Source organism: Scaptodrosophila lebanonensis, unplaced genomic scaffold, assembly GCF_003285725.1.
Source record: "Scaptodrosophila lebanonensis strain 11010-0011.00,11010-0021.00 unplaced genomic scaffold, SlebRS2 tig00000001-arrow-pilon, whole genome shotgun sequence".
Lineage (NCBI taxonomy): Eukaryota > Metazoa > Arthropoda > Insecta > Diptera > Drosophilidae > Scaptodrosophila > Scaptodrosophila lebanonensis.
The window spans coordinates 16,393,882-16,411,850 of NW_022060529.1; the positions used below are offsets into that span (position 1 = coordinate 16,393,882).

Here is a 17,969-nt window from a genome sequence, read left to right on the forward strand (position 1 = left end):
GTTACTTATTAACTATGATGTGCTGCTGGTTTTGGCTGTTTTTGGCCGGATGACCAAACAATAAGAATATTTAAAAATATTCCCAAATAATCGTCTCGCAGCCTCTTTTTTTAAATTGTATTTGTAATATTAGTTTTAAAAGTTATTGTTTAATCTTTTGGTAGAAAAGACTTAATTTTCTATAACGTAATGTCTGTACTAGAAAGGCATGTATGCATCCAAAATATAACCTTGAGTCTAAGAATTGGAAATATAAGTGCCTATGATTCAGTATTTTCGAGCAGATAGCTGGCATGTGTTAGTATTGGCGACTTTTAGGGTATTATGGCATTGCTTTCCCCATAGCGTTATAATACATCTTTTGATTTTGCTGTCAATCCCTTCAGTAAGCAGCTAAAGGCCCTTTGGCATTGTCTCTGTTTGACAAACCTGCTAAAGAATGGAAGCGCCAGCGCCTGCCCCAACCTTTTGTCACTTGGCAGCGTTCGCTTCTGTTCTGGCGTGTCTAATAAGCCAATCATAATAAATGTCAAGCACTTAATTGGCAACATGCCAACGGCCACTTGTGCGCGAGCCGTCTGTCAGTTCATCATTATGGCCAACCGGCGGATAGTCATTAATACTTAGCCGCTTGAGTTCATTGCTACACTAACGTTGCTCATACGCCATGTGGTGGCTGATATATGCTGATGTTTCAGAATAAACAGCAGAAGACAGCGAAACATAAATCGATTTTGGAATGCGCCGCGCATTTTCCTAATTTATGGTTTCTGAATGACTCTCAATAATGATTGCCAAACCACCTGGCACAGCCTTATGAATACGCACATACGAGAGCCGAACGATAAGTAATCGCTCTAAGTAAGAACACGCAAGTCTTCCAATATAATGCGCATTTCTCTTATTAGCATTATCCATCAGCTGATTGCTATTTAGAAATGTCATGCACCAGTGTATCCTTTTTCTGAAGAGCTACCAGGCCTCACAAAAAAAGGTCACTACACATCAAATGTTAGAAAAAATCCATTAATATTATTTATGTGTATATATATACACACGATCCAATAGATTTCGCTCTAGCTGTAAGCATCCTTTATCAAATTATACTGGATATAAGAAAGCCAACATTTAACTAGGTGCTTCCTTCGCTGACAGTCGACAATAAATGCAATCGTGTGAATATTTGTTGAAATAAAAAAATGTTAATTAATGCTGTTTTCACTTTTTTTTTTTGCTTATTTTAACGGTTTTTAAAGAATAGAGCGCATCCTTGGAAAGAGTGAATTGATCTCCGAACAGATTAGGCTGAAAAATAAATTGATTTCCACTCGAAAAAAGTGCATTGCTTACTAAGACCGATTACTTATCAGCCTGACCTCGTATGCTGCTTGATGTGCCGTTAGTCGACTGTTCATTTTCTTTGTTTGTTTGTCCAAGTCGCTGTTAACCTTTCAACGTCTTTGTAGGCCATTAGCTAAAAGAAAACGCTCTCCGCCATCAAAGAAACGCACCTTTGTTTGACTTTGGCTGCAAGGACAACATAGTGCGCAGGTTTATTTGGGTTTGATGTGGGGAGCCTGTTGCTCTGCTTTACTTTACTTTTGGTATTGGGTTGCAACCTCGCGGTCGCATTCTCCCTCACTCGTTGCGACGTTGCCAGCAGCAAATAAAAAGTTGTTGCCCTTCTTTCTTCGTCTTAGGGGTTGCTCGTGCCGCTTGAGCGACTAGACGACAACAGGCAATCAGACAAAGGACACCATATGTATGTCTGTATGTTTGCGTATATATGTGCCTGTTTGTTCATATATTGTCGTTGTCATAGTCGTAAGCTGGAGCTGGCGCCGTCCTCTGCGTCACGCTTTTAGTTTCGTTTATTGCGCTTCCAAAGCCGCAACAAAAACGCGTCTGTGTCTGTTAAATCAAAATTTGTGCCTAAAAACAACAAATTGTTGTTACTGTTTGTAAATTTTTTTATTTTAAATTTAACACACAATATATGTACATATAATTTACCAAAACGTACTTGAACTGTCGCCACAGCTTCGTTTGTATGTAAAATCATTTGTTGCTATGAAAATGTATGCTCTATTTTTTTAAATATTGACAAATTTGTGCACAATACGCTGAAAAGTGATTAAAATCTTTATGTTAGCAGAAAAACAAAATAAAACCAAACACCACATACATATGTCGCAAACAAAACTAAAATCAGCTGAAAGGCGAAAATTCTAAAATTTAGACATAAATTATAAACACTTAAGTTGATTTTGTTTTTATTTCCAAAAAGCCTTTCAATGTTTTTTGTATTCTAAACAATTTGTGTGCATGTATGAACTATATGTATGTTAATAGATGGACGATATAAATTTTATAACTGCCCGATTTGCTGATTGATTGTTGACTGTGAAAATGTGAATAAATTAGCCGCTGGGGTGCTTTAAAGTTGCCATGACGACCAGCCAAATGCACAAAATAAACACGAAATGACGCGAGGGCAGTTCCCATAAAACTGTAAGCATGCACAAAATGCTCTCAAACTGTGTATATGCGCGGATTTTGTGTGAGTTTAAATAATAAAATTTTAAATAAACAAAAATTGCTTTCATAAATGTAAAAAAGTCTGTCAAGCTATTGAGGTTTTTTTTTAAATATAATATTTCTTTCATTAGATTTTTTCAAACCGTATTAAATGAGTTGGTGTGAATTTTAGTAGGAATATCAAGTGAGTAATAAAAACTGCTTTAATAAATGCTTTAACGTCCGTCGAACTATTTGATAACTAGGATTATTTCGGGAATATTTTAGATTAATAGGGATGGTTTTTATACAATGCATATAATTAGACGTATATACAAATACTCTTGAAAAGAAAATAATAATATGTTTTTAGAATTATTTTTCTTTTTTGTTTACAAACATTCTAACATTAATGTTCTTAGTGGCTGAATGAAAACAAACTGTAATGAATTCCAAATGCAGTTATTATAAAATATCACCCTGAATTTAGCTATTTTCAAAAACTTAATGTATAAATCGTTCACAATTAATTTAGTTTATTAATTTCAAATCAAAATCTTTCTATGAATATGAACTTCTTGAGTGGCATTTCTTTAATTTTATCCGACTTAATGTTTTTCATATGATCAGTTGCATGATTTATCAATTATTATTATTTATTAATTGTTCTGATTGGAACTATCCCCTATCTGATTGCTGTACAAATTGACCAGTGTGTTCATTTTATAAGGACAACAATAGCTGATTAAATGAGTTCACATAATTGGTGCTTGGTTTTTTTTAATGCTCTTTGCCAGTTATATGGAATACCTCAGCGCCAATCTTGTAATTTGAAGCTTTTCAAACATCTTAGATATATATGGAGATGTTTTTAACTCACACCTTTACCACTTCTAGTGTGTGTCTTTTCAAATGTGTGGTATCCACTGTTCGTTGGAAATAAATAATTGTAGAGTATTTTCTCAATATAATATGTAATAGTTAATTTGTATATACATACATACATATGTACATAGTTAATTTGTATGTACATATATAATGTAACTTGCGTGCTAAAAATTCATTGAAGGATAATAGTTTGTTCAACCTGCTCTGCCATAGTCGCCTCGTAGCTTTTAATGTTGCTTTGACACACTAGGGAATCATAATGCAGCTTTCTTCATCCTTGACTCCAATATACTTTTTATTGTTTAATTAGCATTTCAATTAAGTGAAATATTTGCTCAAATGCCGTCACCCACATAGCTAAAAAACAAACAAATATTAAACATATTTAAATACATAACATCTACAAGTATATATATATATATATATATATATATATATGTTTCATATCAGTTTGATCATCCATAGTTCTTACAAGAAAGAAAACAATAACCGCCCACAATATTAACCAGAACATTTAATAGCTTTTGCGACCGCGTAACTTTAGAGAGTAAATCTCATAAAATTTGGCTTTCATAACAAAAATAAACTCCCGAAACCAATGCTCATAAAAAAGTGTAGCCTAGTGGGAAAGGGAAGCCCGCACATCTTGATTTATGTTGCAGAGATAGCGCAGCCAGCAGGTTGCAGCATTACAAATAAACACAGATACATACATGTTCATGTATGTATGTACAGTGGTGACAAATAGTATTCAAACATCAACATTATCAAAATAAACTTTTTTTGGCTATAATGTTTATAGTATAAATACAGATGTATTGAAATTATTTTATACACCTCGACAACTTTTTCAAACTTAAATTCTGGATATTCAATTTCTTATATTTATTTATACATTTGAATTTGCTGGTTTGTATTTAATTGTCTGCCACTGTACATATAGTATGAGCTTAGGTGTTTAGATTTACATTCACAGAACGACGAATGAAATGCAAAAGTGAAGAAGTTCCTCAACACGTCGGGTATTTGAATTTTTGTGTATTTTATTTTTAAACACTTCTTGGTTAGACAAATTATGAGCAGCAGCCTAGGCCCAACAACAACAGTTCCATATCTTCTGGGATTTTATTTTAAGGGAGCTAGCAGCCATTGCGCCAGCACATTTAAGGTAGACACGCACATAAATTATAAAAATATTCAAAAGTATGTCAGAATTGTATGTTTGGAATGATGATGGGCAGACACCTCAAGAATTTCTATGCGCTGATCATGATGGTAGGTCCGGAATGGGAATGGTGCTTTGGTGCGTCTAACTAATTTACATGCTGATTAAGTGTCAGTTTATTAATGGGGCGTATTGGAACGATTTCATGGCTTAATGAAAACACTATTGATGACAAGAGTAATTCATTTTTGTTATTGGGCGGGAAGCGTTTTTATGGGAATTCCCGAACTCCTTGGTTTGTGCTGATAAGATTTGATATACTCTGTAGAACAAAGTATTGCATTGTATCTCCAATTATGATAGCGTTCCAAAAATGTTTATTAGGGATGGTATAAAAGCGCGGGGAAACATGATTAGGTGTTTAAAAATATAAGTGAGTAGTGCGATGAGGTTGCTTTTGAAGGCCGCAACACATCAGTGCTTTGTAGACGTGATATAATGTGCCTGATCGGCAAGACTAATATGTACCTTACCAATGCAATTAAATTTTAACAGGCCCCTCTTGAGGTAAGTTATCCTTTTGAAAACTCCAGAATTATTTTAGTTCCGTTTTCTAACTTGAAAAGGTTCAAATAAATGGGCTGTTCATTTGATTGGTTTTTTCATATTAAATCAAAAATAGCGCCAATATATATGTATATGTACTTGTATGTTCGATAATCATCACCCGCTATCGACGCCGGTGAGAATTCGACGCTGCTGCGAGCAAACTGGCCGCTTAACACCACTCGCATGGGTCGCGACTCGCGATCCGCTCAGATAGAATTTGCATGGCGAGGCGAACGGTTGACGGTTCGGTGCGTACGTCGTCGAGTTTTTGTAAAACGCGTCGAGGCGCGTTTGCGTTTCTATTTAAAAATTGTTCAACGTGTCCGTGTCTGTGAATACAAGTAATGGTGCCTATTTGAATATTTGTAACTCCAAATTTATAAATGGCAGACGATTCGACAAAGCTTCTAATACATTTTGGGCACATACCAACAAAGAAATAACAATAACGGATAACGGAAGTTTGTAACATTAAAAAGCCTTAACGAAGCGATAAAAGGAATAGTTCTAATAGAATTAATACAAGTAGTTAAACATATCAAACGTGATAAATCGTCAAAATATGTAAGCATAATAAAACAACGTATTTAAATACTTTTGAATGCCGTTAGAGCTAAAAATAAATATATTTTGTGTAAATAAATTTTTAGTAATTCAAAGAATATTCGATAAGCTATAAACATTGACAAAAAATAGACTCTCGTATTATCGAATATTAAGCTTCGTGTGTGGGTTCTATTTACGTTTTATTTCTTAACAGCCCTATTTATCAATTATGGAGCTCGACCTTTCCAAGTGGTTACCACTGTGTGAGGAAACTCCTTTCTGAATTTCAGCTACCTAGTTCTTAACATTTGGATGAATTGCTATTGATTTCAGTTTTCACAATAAAATCTCAATAAATCGGGATCGAAGCAAGACTTACACAAACGATTAATGCAATAAGTTTTTATTTCAAAAGTAGCTCCTAAATAAAGTTGAAGATTAATGGCGATGTTTTTTGCGGCCCCAAAAACGTTTCCTCCTTTGGAGTATGAATTTGTCAAAACCGCTTCCTGGTCATCTACACGTGTGTCCGAATTTCAGCTTATCGTTTGAGGTGTGCGTTGAGTCAGGACAAACTGTTTTATATTTATGTATATACTCGTACATATGTACATATAAATAGATTTCAACATTTATTTGTAAAACTTTGAATGTCAACTTTGACCTAAAAACAGATATTATACCAAATTTTTATTAAATTTTTAATAAGCAAAAGGATTTATGTGGTTTCTGATTAAGTTTTCTTCCTTAAGTTAAAATATACTTGAATAATAAACGTACACAAATAATCCTTTTCTCACAATATACTTTCATTCCCATGAGGTAACGTAATTCATATCAGGGCTGAAATGTCACTTTAATCTTCAATTAAACAATTGTTTGAAAGAAAATATTCAAGAAAAGATGGGGGAATATAAATGAAGCTTTTAGACTGAAATTTATATCATAAACAATTTTCGAGTATCAATATTAGTTAAATAATACAATTATTACGAATAGTTCTTCACTATCTCGACGATTTCTTTTGCTGATACGATCGTCTGAAGGGGCTTTAAATGTATTATAAGACACTTAGCTCGTGATTGTTATATCGCGAACAAAGAGTTCCTAATACTTGTATATACATATATTTTCTTTTTTTGAATACCCAGCTAGTTAGTTTTCATTGAAGAGTTGTTAATGCATTTTATCCTTAACAGTCAAGTCAGCAACAAAATAAATAGTCAAGTAAAAAGCACTTCTGAGAGTTGTTTTCATTTAGAATCCAAAATACACAAACAAACCATTGGATTGTGCAAACAACTTGAGTGTTTTCTGCTTCTAGAGTTACACTCTTTCAAAAGTTGAAGATATGCATAAACAATTTAAACAGCACGTTCATTCAGTAAATCTTAATATAGGCTGTATATATTGATGAGTGTAAGCCGATCAACTGGAAACGAAATAAGAAAATGTCGCTCTTCTAGAAAGCTATATACTACATATGTACTTATGTATGCATTCCACAAAAAATATATGTAGTACATATATGTAAATGCATTTTAAACGACCGCATTTCTAACGCTCAAACAGTCTCGTTCTCTCTGTTGTTTAGCCGCTCCAAAGATCGTATCAGATTACCAAAAAAACACATAATAATAAAATAAAATACATAATACACAACAACAAGACGAGGCATTCAATACACAGCAATATATGGATTTGAGGAACGAATTTATGTGACAAGCGTATAAAAGAGCTAAATAAAAATAATATAGAAACATTAAAAAATGCCTCACAAAATGCGAAACGCACTGAATTGGCGATCCGGCGATTGCAGCGCCTCATTAACAGAAACAACAACAACAACAACCACATGCGGGGATTGTAACTGCGCCTGCCAGCGATTGAGTTTGAATGAAGCTCATTTAGGCGAAGCCTTCAGCTATACTCACACGTCCAGCACATTCCTGAGCCCCTGCTTAGTCCTGCATGCGTTATTGCTGCTGCTGTTGGCGTTATCCTCCACACTAGCTGCGCCCCAATCCTGTACAACCTGTGATAAAAACGAACTGCAAACGCAGGCCAGCGAAAATAGCGTCGAGAAGTTCAGATTTGATCATCAAGTGACGCGGCAGGATGCGATCAATGCGCTCAGAATATTTAATGAGAGTGAGTAACACAACCACAATATTATTAATGCATGATTTTTTTGCACCTTCCCACTCCCTCCCCCCTCTGTCATTGCAGCCTATGCCGCACAGTTAACCAGCTCCTGCAATTCGATAAAATGCACAGACACGGTCTATAAATATTGTCTGGGCCAGAAGTTCATAAACGACCATTGTTGGTGTGAGATGCAACATACCGAGGGTAAGTTGGCGATCCAAAATTTATGAGCTGTCTTTATGCATAAGCACATGGCGCTTAACAAAAACAATAACATAAACACCAGCAAAAGCAGCTGCAGCAACAACAACAGGCAACAAACAACAAATGAATTACAATTCACTTGCATATTTCTCATAGATACTTGTAGAGTAAACGAAAAACTAACAGAGACCAGCCCATGCGAGTAGAAGACGCGATACACTGGGAAGAGTATTGCAAATTATTAAAGCCATAAGTTATTTGAAGAAATATATACATAGCTTATACCTAGACTCCAAAACAAATATAATTTCTACAACTAAAATCGCGCTTAAAAGTAGAAACTATTTTTATTACAGCGTTGAACCACCATTTTATCCGTTCACATATAATATTTAACCAAAAATTAAAATGTTTTTATTTATTCATAACAAAAATATTCATACATACATACCATATTTGTATATTTATTTTATTTATTTGTTCGACCAAGAAAGCTTTCGTGCCAAAAAAAAAAATCAATACATTAGAGAACTTAAGCTAAATAAAGATAAAAAATAAAAAAACCCCTAGAAATTACAATAAGTAGCAGAGAGTAGTCAGAGACGTTATTGGACCTAACAAGAAAGAAACGGAGATGAAGAAATGGCAAAAAAATAAATAAGAAGCATGATTAGATTAAAATTAAAATGCGTAATTAGTAAATAAAGATAAAGTATAATTAAAAACTAAAATGTGGAGAAGCACCGACCCGGTGGGGAAGGTTTATTAGCCAGTACGACAAGCCCCGATTCACAGCATTAATCATCGGTGATATTTTATTTCCCTAGAATACTATAATTTAAAATCTTCTTATTGTGGCTTGATAGTTTAAGATAGTCTTTCGTTTCTATTTAGCTTTTGATTCGAAAAACTGTGATACATTTGTAGTTTTAGTGGCTCTGAAATACCTCGACAAATTTAGTTTTCTTAATACTACTAGCCTACATTTAGATATTTCCTCCAACTGATTCCTCGAAATATGAGCCAAACTCATCATCTTCGTTTTGGTAAACCAACTTCATGTAGAATACATATACAAGTACAAGTATAGTATAAAAGGCAAATTTATTCAAATACGTTTTCTTTACACTTCTCTAATATTAAAACATTTGAAATATATTATTCTTATTCTATTCTATATTTTCCAGTATAAGTACACATATTTGTGTTTCCGTATTGCCACTCAAATGATGGTCAGAAATTTTTTCAATTATTCAATTAAACAATCAAAACTCTATCTGGGTAGGGCTTTAGAGTATAACAGAATTACTGCTTGAGAGAATTATTTACCTGTCCAGGCCACAGTTTAATAATTATTTTCAAGTTCTTCAACATTTTCTTTTTTTGTTTGAAAATTTATGCACTAATATTTTTTTTTTAAATTATTCCGTAAGATATTGGAAATATTTAAGTCGTGAAGACTATTGCTTACAAACCATTAAAATAAATGCATAAAGACCTATTTTGGAAGTGTATTTAACAAAATTTGCGGCAATTTAAAAGCCACCAGTGCCACTAACCCACTTGCAACTGCTGCCACAGAGGCGAGCTCAAAGCTTCATTAGCTTTTTACATTGTCAAACAAAGAGAATCAGCAGCTAATAAGCTGCAGGCACGCAATGACGTTTAGTGGGTGCCCATAATCGGGCCAGTGGCCAGTCGGACAGCTATGACTCAATAGCTGGAGCCGGAGCTCACAATCCCACACTTGGCTATTTACAAGCTTTTGCCACCCTGTAGTGGCGCGTGCGGAAGTTATTGGGTTTACAGATAAACCGCAACCAGATCCCCAGCTACGCTTCATTGCATCACTTTGCATAAATAGTTCGGTTGTTTCTTACCCGCCCTTTTCCCCATTTCTGAGTTGAATATGCAGCGACCCAAGCGTAGTTTGTAAATTATTTTGTGCATTCATTCTAAATACCTGAACAGAACTGGCGGGCAGTTAGAGACTCAGATGCGAGGCGGGTGTGGAACTGAATTATTTTTTTTCTACTTGAATGCTTTTCTTCAAGGCGCGCGCACACAATTTTCAATGCAACGCAAAACGTTCCACAATTCGAGCGCAAGTTGTTCTAATGAGTTAGTGGGCTCATTAAATTTAATTTCCCCCGTTTATTTGTTATTGGCTTTGTTGTTAATTGCTGTGCAATCCACAATGCAAGCTCTTCTTTTTAAACCTTATCAAAAGTTAATGGTTCTACTTGGTTAAAAAAAAAGGTGATGATATAAAAATTATATTTTCTTTCATAGCTACAATAACAAAAGAAATGAGTGTCCTACAGATGCGTTAAATCATTCAGATTTCCGTTCTCATTCCATATCGTATAAATATTTAAAATTGTACCTACGTGCTTTTTGTTTTGTTTGAGCAGATGAGTAAACTCCTTTGCAGAGTAACTGTCAGAAATAATAAAGGGCTGAGTAAGATATAAAGAAAATTATAATCTTTGTGAAATATTATTTTGCAAATAAAAACATTATAAATTAAACAATCACAAGCATTTTAAATAAGAAGGTTTTACATTCAAATTTAATATAAAGAACATTTGTTAATAACAGTATATAGACTTCTATCTATATATATCTATATCTATTCGATTTAAGTTAAGCCTTTTATTTTCTAACGAAAACTTAGATTTTGATTTTTAAAAATAATAAAATATTGCAAGCAAAAGTATAAGATTTAAAATATTAAAAATCATTTATACTAAGTACATATAGTGTATCTAGCTGTTGGCTGAAACCGCTCTTCAGAGAGAGGGAGAGAGGAGGAGCAACGATTATAAAATAAAATGCCGTTAAACCTCTAAAGTAAATTTATTGTGCTCCCCCAACTGATAAGATTCCTGCATAGTAGTTGCAGTCTCAAATATATTACAAACATCCGCCAAATGTGCAGTTATCGGCACAATCTTTTCGTTGTATACCCTTATATGAACTTTGTTTGGTTGAGTATTACTTGACTTACCAAAAGGGGTCTTCTTATCACTTTTCAATCGTCCCCAAGTAACCTACAAAGTTAGCGTCTGTTGGACTTAACAAATAATTTTATTTTACGAGCCCAACCATTTTTACATAAATATTATTGCAAATTTTATTATTCATAGTGTGTCGCTCACAACAAACAAAACGCAACTAGGAACGCAGAAAATTCAACGACGTGATTCAAATTTTATAGCAGATGCCAACAATACATCTCAAAGTATTAAGTCCGTTTGATTTTGGTTAAAATATAAAGATTTCCTTCATTTAAAAATTGCTCTAAGCAACCAATCCCTTAAAGAAGCTCTTCAGATTTATTGGTCATTCGTATTTGATCTTATATCTATAAGCTTGCAGTATCGCTAATCCCATGAAAAAATAATGCCTTTCAAGAATGTAGAGCAGAATCAGTGGTTTACAATTTAACATTATTATAATATAATTTTAAATGGCTTTAAAGATTTGCCTTAGTCTAAGTTTTTAAATTTCCAAAACGGGCATATTTTACGATTTGTTTTTTAATATATATAGAGAGTATATATGCAGACTTATGCTTTAAATATTGCACATATATGTAATAGATGTAGATAGGATGTTAAAGCCAATATCTTTATAACTACATCGATGGAAATTCCACATTTCCAAAAAGTCCAATTATGGATCAGTGTGGCCAATACTTTTTAAATTATATCATATTGGATAAATAGATTCCTTTTCATCCCAAACAATTTTTTGTTACTGTCAATTCAATTTTTTTTTATCATTTTGCTGTATGTATGATTAAATCCTTTTTAAAATCCAAGTTTTTTTTAAATTGTACGCATAATTAGATTTCATTACAACTACAACCCTAATTTTCATATTCCTTCCAGTTACGAATAGTCACATGTCTTATGATTTTGAACGGCACTGTAGTTGGGCTCGCCGGGTGGTTCTTTATTGAGGAACGGCGTTGTAACGACTTTTGTAACGACATTTGACCATTTGACTCAACTTTAAATTCGGTGTTCAGGTGTTTCTAATAACGCTCTGTCAGTCTTAATGCCTACTTATTGTGATTGTTCATGAATCGAAGTAATTGAATGCATACTTGTATATATTTCTTACATTATCATTTCCCGCCACCACACACCCTTTTTGGGGTACCCAAAAATTTGCATATATAGTAGCTTTTTGAATGCTGCCGACATACCTTAAGTGTTGGGGCGCTAATTAAAGAGAACATGATTCATAAGCGATCGAAGCCAGTGCAGCAGCTTTTATATATACACTGCCATGCACTTGAATAGGGACAAGATTTTCTAGCATTTGTATTGTGTTTTTCTATTTTGGGGAAAGGGCTGCCTTCAAATGCTTTGGTGTTTCACTTAGAATGCAGCATCAGGGAACTGTACAAATTTACAGTTAGCTTTTAATGATTAACAGTTATGAATTATCACTGTTTTGCTTTTGGCTATGCTAAAAACACACAGTTTTTACCATGCACTTGAATAGGGACAAAGAAGATAACTTTAGTGTGTGTGCAACTATGAACACAGAAGGTTGTATTTTATTAAAATACATATATTTTGATTAAAAACAAACCAAAATGGGCCGTGATCAAACACTCACTTCTGAAGAAAAGGGCAAAATATTAGCATTTAGGGAGTGTGACATGAATATACGACAAATTGCCGAAAAAATTAACAAAAGCAAGTCTGTTGTTGGAAATTTTCTCAAAAACCCATTGATGTACGGGAAAAATATGAAAGGACGCACAAAAAAGGCACTTACATCTTCAGACGAACGACGCGTTCTTCGGGAAGCGTCAAGCTCACATTGCTCCGCATCTGCAATTCGCCTAAACTTGGGAATAAATGCAAGTGTTGATACAGTGAGACGTGTTATACGGAAAGCAAAACACCTTAAAAGATTAAGGCTAAAAAAAAACCCCTCTGGCAAAGCCACGTAAAGACATACGTCAGCTCTTTGCCCGAAATCATATGACATGGAATAAGGAGTGGCATCGAGTTGGTTTTTCTGATGAAAAACGATTCAATTTAGATGGACCTGATGGTTTTAACTTCTATTTCCATGATATACGTAAGGAGGAACACTACCTGGCTCGTCACCATAGCCGTGAAGGGGGTATTATGGTATGGGGCGCAATTTCATATTACGGGACAAGCGAGCTCAAATTTGTATCATCAAAGTTAAACGCTACTTCATACAAAAGCTTGCTTGAGGAGGCATTTCCTTACTTTGGCAACATTTTTGAGCCTATATCTTGGACTTTCCAGCATGATAATGCCCCGGTTTATACCGCACGTGTAGTCAAAAACTGGATAAGCAAGCAGAACGTGTCCTTATTGGAGTGGCCCTCTTACTCTCCTGATCTCAATGTAATTGAGAATGTATGGGGATGGCTTACACGTAAAGTGTACGCATCTGGAAGACAGTTTGCAGACGTCCAATCATTAACAGAAGCCATAGAAAGCGCCTGGAGCGAAATTTCATTAGACTATATAAAGTCCTTATATGATTCCCTTCCTCATCGAATCTACGAGGTTATTTCCAATAAAGGCGGTTACACACATTATTAATAAAGTCAATATTAATATAATAAAAAAAACTGTAAGCTCATTTTTTAATTAGTTTGCAACATATAGAATGTTAAAGTTTTTGTCCCTATTCAAGTGCATGACAAAAATGGTGTGTTTTTGGCATAGTCAAAAGCAAAACAGTGATAATTCATAACTGTTAATCATTAAAAGCTAACTGTAAATTTTGACAGTTCCCTCCTGCTGCATTCTAATTGAAACACCAAAGCATCTAAAGCCAGCCCTTTCCCCAAAATAGAAAAACACAATACAAATGCTAGAAAATCTTGTCCCTATTCAAGTGCATGGCAGTGTAATTCTGATCTGTCTATTTGCATTATTGATGCGTTTTCATGCAATGTCCTCAAAATGTCTGACAAAATTAATAGCAATTGTGGCGTCGATTGTCAAGCTCAGCAAATTGGCTAACAAACGAGGCTCGTTCATGTCGATTTGCATTAAATAATTATTTAATCGAATAATTGTATTAATTGCATAAGTATTTGCGACACGCAGCAACAAGCAAACAGCTCACCTACTTCATAAAAATCACTTCCAAGTCCAAAATTGGCTGCCAATTTGAAAAACAACAACGACTCTGCTGCTGCTATTGTTGTTGCTTTGTTGTAGGCAAATAAACAAAACGTTCGGAGGGCGTTCAAATGAGTGGCCAGCTGGGAAAAGCGCAATTTGATGCGCTCCCTCAGCCAAAACATCAACAATAGCCGCAACAGGCAGCCTCCCGAAGCCTCCAGTCATTTAGCCAAATAAAATAATTTTGTGTTGCCTTTTCCCTGCTGTCTGCTCTCAATAAACAACATATTCTGCTTTATTGATTTCCGCTTCTACTTAAAGAAAAGCAACATTAAAAATATTTCAATTATGCATCATATTTTGCAACAAAATATAAAGTTTATGCCCCAAGTAAAGTGTGGCAATAATTTTCAGATTTTTATTTTAAAAAATTCCACTAAAAATAACAATATTTTCTAGTAAGGGAAAATAAACTCATAAAACGCATAGCTGGAGTCCATATATGAACATTTATTGTTTTTGATTTTCTCAAAAACTTTTGAACAAGTATTTAAAATTATTTACTTTAAAGCATATTGGAGAAGCTTTTAACATATACATATGTATGTGCGTCAAGAAATAGCAAAGCAATAATTTCCAGCATTTCTGATTTAATGCAAAACCAATTTTTCAATTTCATTTAATAATATTTATTTATTTAAATTATTTAATAATTTACAAATTACAAATTAATGCACTGTATTATAAGAAAGGGCAAAACAATGATTTGAATAAAATAGAATATGCTCTAAGATGGGTCTTACATTAAAATACAGTCTCAAAGCACACTTTGACGCTAGTCAAGGTTTGGTTTACAGATTTTACAGAAGTTAATGGGTTAAGCTCGCCAAGTCAGTTTCCTGACCCAAGCCCGATTGAAATGTTTTGGGTGGAGTTGCGGCATTGAGTTGGCATCGTTCCGAAATTACGACCAGTTATTGGAGATTCTGGTATGAGATTCTGATTGATAGCTGTATATCAGGAAGGACTATAACAGTCGTGTCTACCTGAAGCTCGAATACCAGGATCCCCCCGCTTCTCCGCTATAGCTATTAGAGTTATAGTACACTACAGTTAAAAAAAGATCGTTCTTGAACCAAACAATCAATTAAGATTATTAATTTCATTAAAATATCTTTTTTTATTTATTTAAAAGTATGAGTGCTGCTCCGATTTTTGCTATTACAACTATATGATGTAGCACAACAGTCTCTACAAAACTTGTAAATGCTAGATTTGTTTAAGATATTTCTATAAATTCAAAAATCGAAATGATCGGTGTTTTCTCATCGACCTATGACACTTATTGATTAAGAATATATATCGTAAAAAGTCAATTATATATACCAAGTAAGGTATCGGTGTTTATTCGGACGGACATATATAGTATGTATCTTTATTATTTGGGCTGCCACGCTTTCTCCGGCCCGTTACAGTTGGCGTTAAGATTTTTTTCTGTGTAAAGTGTATAACAAGTGTTGAGTTCTTTAATAAATCTATACATTTTCATTATTTCATATGCTACTGACTATGAACCAATATTTTGGAATATAAATTTACGATTTCCAATACCTACTAACAAATTGAAAATGTTGTTTCTTGCAGAAGGTCTTCCCTACGTTCCTCACGTATGTTATGTGGGCGTAAAGGCTTTTAAGCCTTCTATTGGTTCCTGTTTTTTCTTTGAGGAAGTCAAAGAATGCTGTTGTTCCCAAGTTTTGGTCGAAGAGTGTAAGCAAAAAGAAACTAATATCTAAATTCTTAAAGAATTAACTAACCAATGCACACATCTACGTATCTGTACGTACGCACATCTAAACCAATAAATGCCAGATCAATGCTAAATGTTCAGGCCTGCAATACGCATACTTATGTACATGTTTATACTATATGTACTCGTATCTATGTACATGTGCACATTAACAAATCAATGCTAATTCAATAATGTAAATAGAAAACGAATCTATGGGGTTCCTTCTATACTTCACCTTAAACATATAAACAAACATGCTCGCTGCCAAAATCAAATCATAATAATTAAATTTAGTTTACCTCGCTAATTGAAATGACTAACAAACGGCACTCAAGCAGCTTTAAATCATAAAAATAAAAAATATAGCTTTGCAATAAATTTAAAAGCCAATTACTTAGCCCATTTGTATATTATTTCTATTTCGAAAAGTTTATTCTATAGTTCCTAGAGCCGAGCCATCAATATAGCAATCCGAAGTAAATGAAACGCCAATGAGAGCACGCTCATAAACAAATATGACTTTGAATAAACGAAGGTGTGAAATTAATGCACTCACCGAAATCAGTCAAGAAATGGGCAGCTGGTTTACTATTGACCCAGATCTTAAGCCTCTCATATACTTGCCGTATATTCGTGTACATATTTACATATTTCGAAAGTCTCAATATGTTTATAATGAACATTTTAAAAGTCTGCATTTAATAGTTTTATATGAGCTTAAAATTTGATCATCGGTATTAAGTATTCAAATATTGCGTGTATTTAAAATAGTAGTAGATGCCGATCCAAAAAAGGGGGTTTATGTTCATGAGTTCCAACAATAATTCAATAATTATATACTTTCGGTCATATATCTTCAAACACATTTAAAATTTTCTGTACCAATGATCTTATGACAGTATCTACAACATAATATTTATGAAATCTATTGAACAGATAATAGTATTTTAGTAGCCAAAGCTTTTAGTAGGTATTTTAAACATAAGATCAGATATTTCGAAATCGATCAAATGTGAGACTGCTTGTTAATTATTTCATATGTCACTATTGGATATGCACCTCATCTATAATTAATACTGAGTATATTCACAAAACAAGCGCTTGCTCAGCTGAGAAGACAATATTCTAATTTAATCCTCAAATGATGTTTCAAGTTGCCAAGTGTTCTCATTCCAAAATGAAAAACTTCATATTTTACTTTACCAAGAATAAAGGATTACAACATTTTCCTAAAGTTCTGTTTGACTAATTAATTCAAGCTTCTTCAAGATTCCGAACATATTCCAAACTCATATTTCACAAGTAGGTAGAAATATTCCTAAAAGTATTTAATTGGTTGACCACCAACCTGACCTTTCAACTATGAACAATATAATTTTATTCTTCACACACAGCTTGTACAGAAATCCCTGAACTTTTGCATTCATTCTGGCACAAACAATATACAAATTTCGATCAAATTTGTGCAACACACGTTCCGTTCCACACTCGTCGCTGTAAAATTTATAAACGGCACGCATGTAAAATCTCCTTTGGTATTAATACGTATAAATCGCAGCTATTAAAATTGTGTAAATCACGAAATTTATGCGCAGTAAAAATTGTGTATGTATGTTTATACATATTGGCTGATTTGTTATTCTTTCTGCCTATATTGCAGGGCGTCACATATCGGGTGCTTCAGCTTTGAGTATGCCAAAGATGCTGTTGCTGTTGTGTGCTATATTGGGTGCCCTTCTGCGATGGAATTGGACGATGATGATGTGATGTGATGGGGAGAGGAAGGAGCCGTTGCCGGCGAAGAAGTATTTTGTTAAAGTTTTATATAAATACAAAGAATTGTAACATAGTCAGTCATAGTTATAAGCGCATAAAAGAAAACTTGGCTTAATGCAATAAACCTTTATAAAAATAAATACAAATGACATTAACATTTAGTTTTTAAATTGAGAGTATCGCTTAA

General features: G+C 33.9%; 1 protein-coding gene and 1 long non-coding RNA gene across 4 annotated transcripts; one reads left to right on the forward strand and one right to left on the reverse strand.

Moving 5' to 3' along the window:
• Nucleotides 1–1,206: 1,206 nt before the first annotated feature.
• On the reverse strand, nucleotides 1,207–1,923 carry LOC115634491. 2 transcript variants are annotated; one of them, XR_003996442.1, is made up of 2 exons: nucleotides 1,600–1,923; nucleotides 1,207–1,527 (listed from the first exon to the last, which is right to left on the reverse strand). It is a non-coding gene; the product is annotated as an uncharacterized LOC115634491 (long non-coding RNA). The 2 variants fall into 2 exon arrangements; XR_003996443.1 differs by having other exon boundaries at nucleotides 1,595–1,653.
• Nucleotides 1,924–5,432: 3,509 nt separating this feature from the next.
• On the forward strand, nucleotides 5,433–17,939 carry LOC115624842. Of its 2 annotated transcripts, XM_030519688.1 has the most exons (5): nucleotides 5,434–5,743; nucleotides 7,298–7,876; nucleotides 7,955–8,077; nucleotides 15,859–15,984; nucleotides 17,667–17,937. In XM_030519688.1, the coding sequence occupies exons 2-5, from the start codon at nucleotides 7,495–7,497 to the stop codon at nucleotides 17,771–17,773; spliced, it is 738 nt and encodes a 245-aa protein (XP_030375548.1). In that variant the 5' UTR covers nucleotides 5,434–5,743; nucleotides 7,298–7,494; the 3' UTR covers nucleotides 17,774–17,937. The 2 variants fall into 2 exon arrangements, with proteins under 2 accessions (XP_030375554.1, XP_030375548.1); XM_030519694.1 differs by lacking the exon at nucleotides 15,859–15,984 and having other exon boundaries at nucleotides 5,433–5,743; nucleotides 17,667–17,939.
• The last annotated feature ends 30 nt before the right edge of the window (nucleotides 17,940–17,969 follow it).

Excerpts from the sequence above, each read along its gene's own strand:
- LOC115624842 (XM_030519688.1), top strand. The coding sequence starts at position 7,495 with ATGCCTCACAAAATGCGAAACGCACTGAATTGGCGATCCGGCGATTGC. Across the intron at positions 7,877-7,954 it reads GCTCAGAATATTTAATGAGA|CCTATGCCGCACAGTTAACC; the intron begins GTGAGTAACACA and ends CTGTCATTGCAG. Across the intron at positions 15,985-17,666 it reads CCAAGTTTTGGTCGAAGAGT|GGCGTCACATATCGGGTGCT; the intron begins GTAAGCAAAAAG and ends CCTATATTGCAG.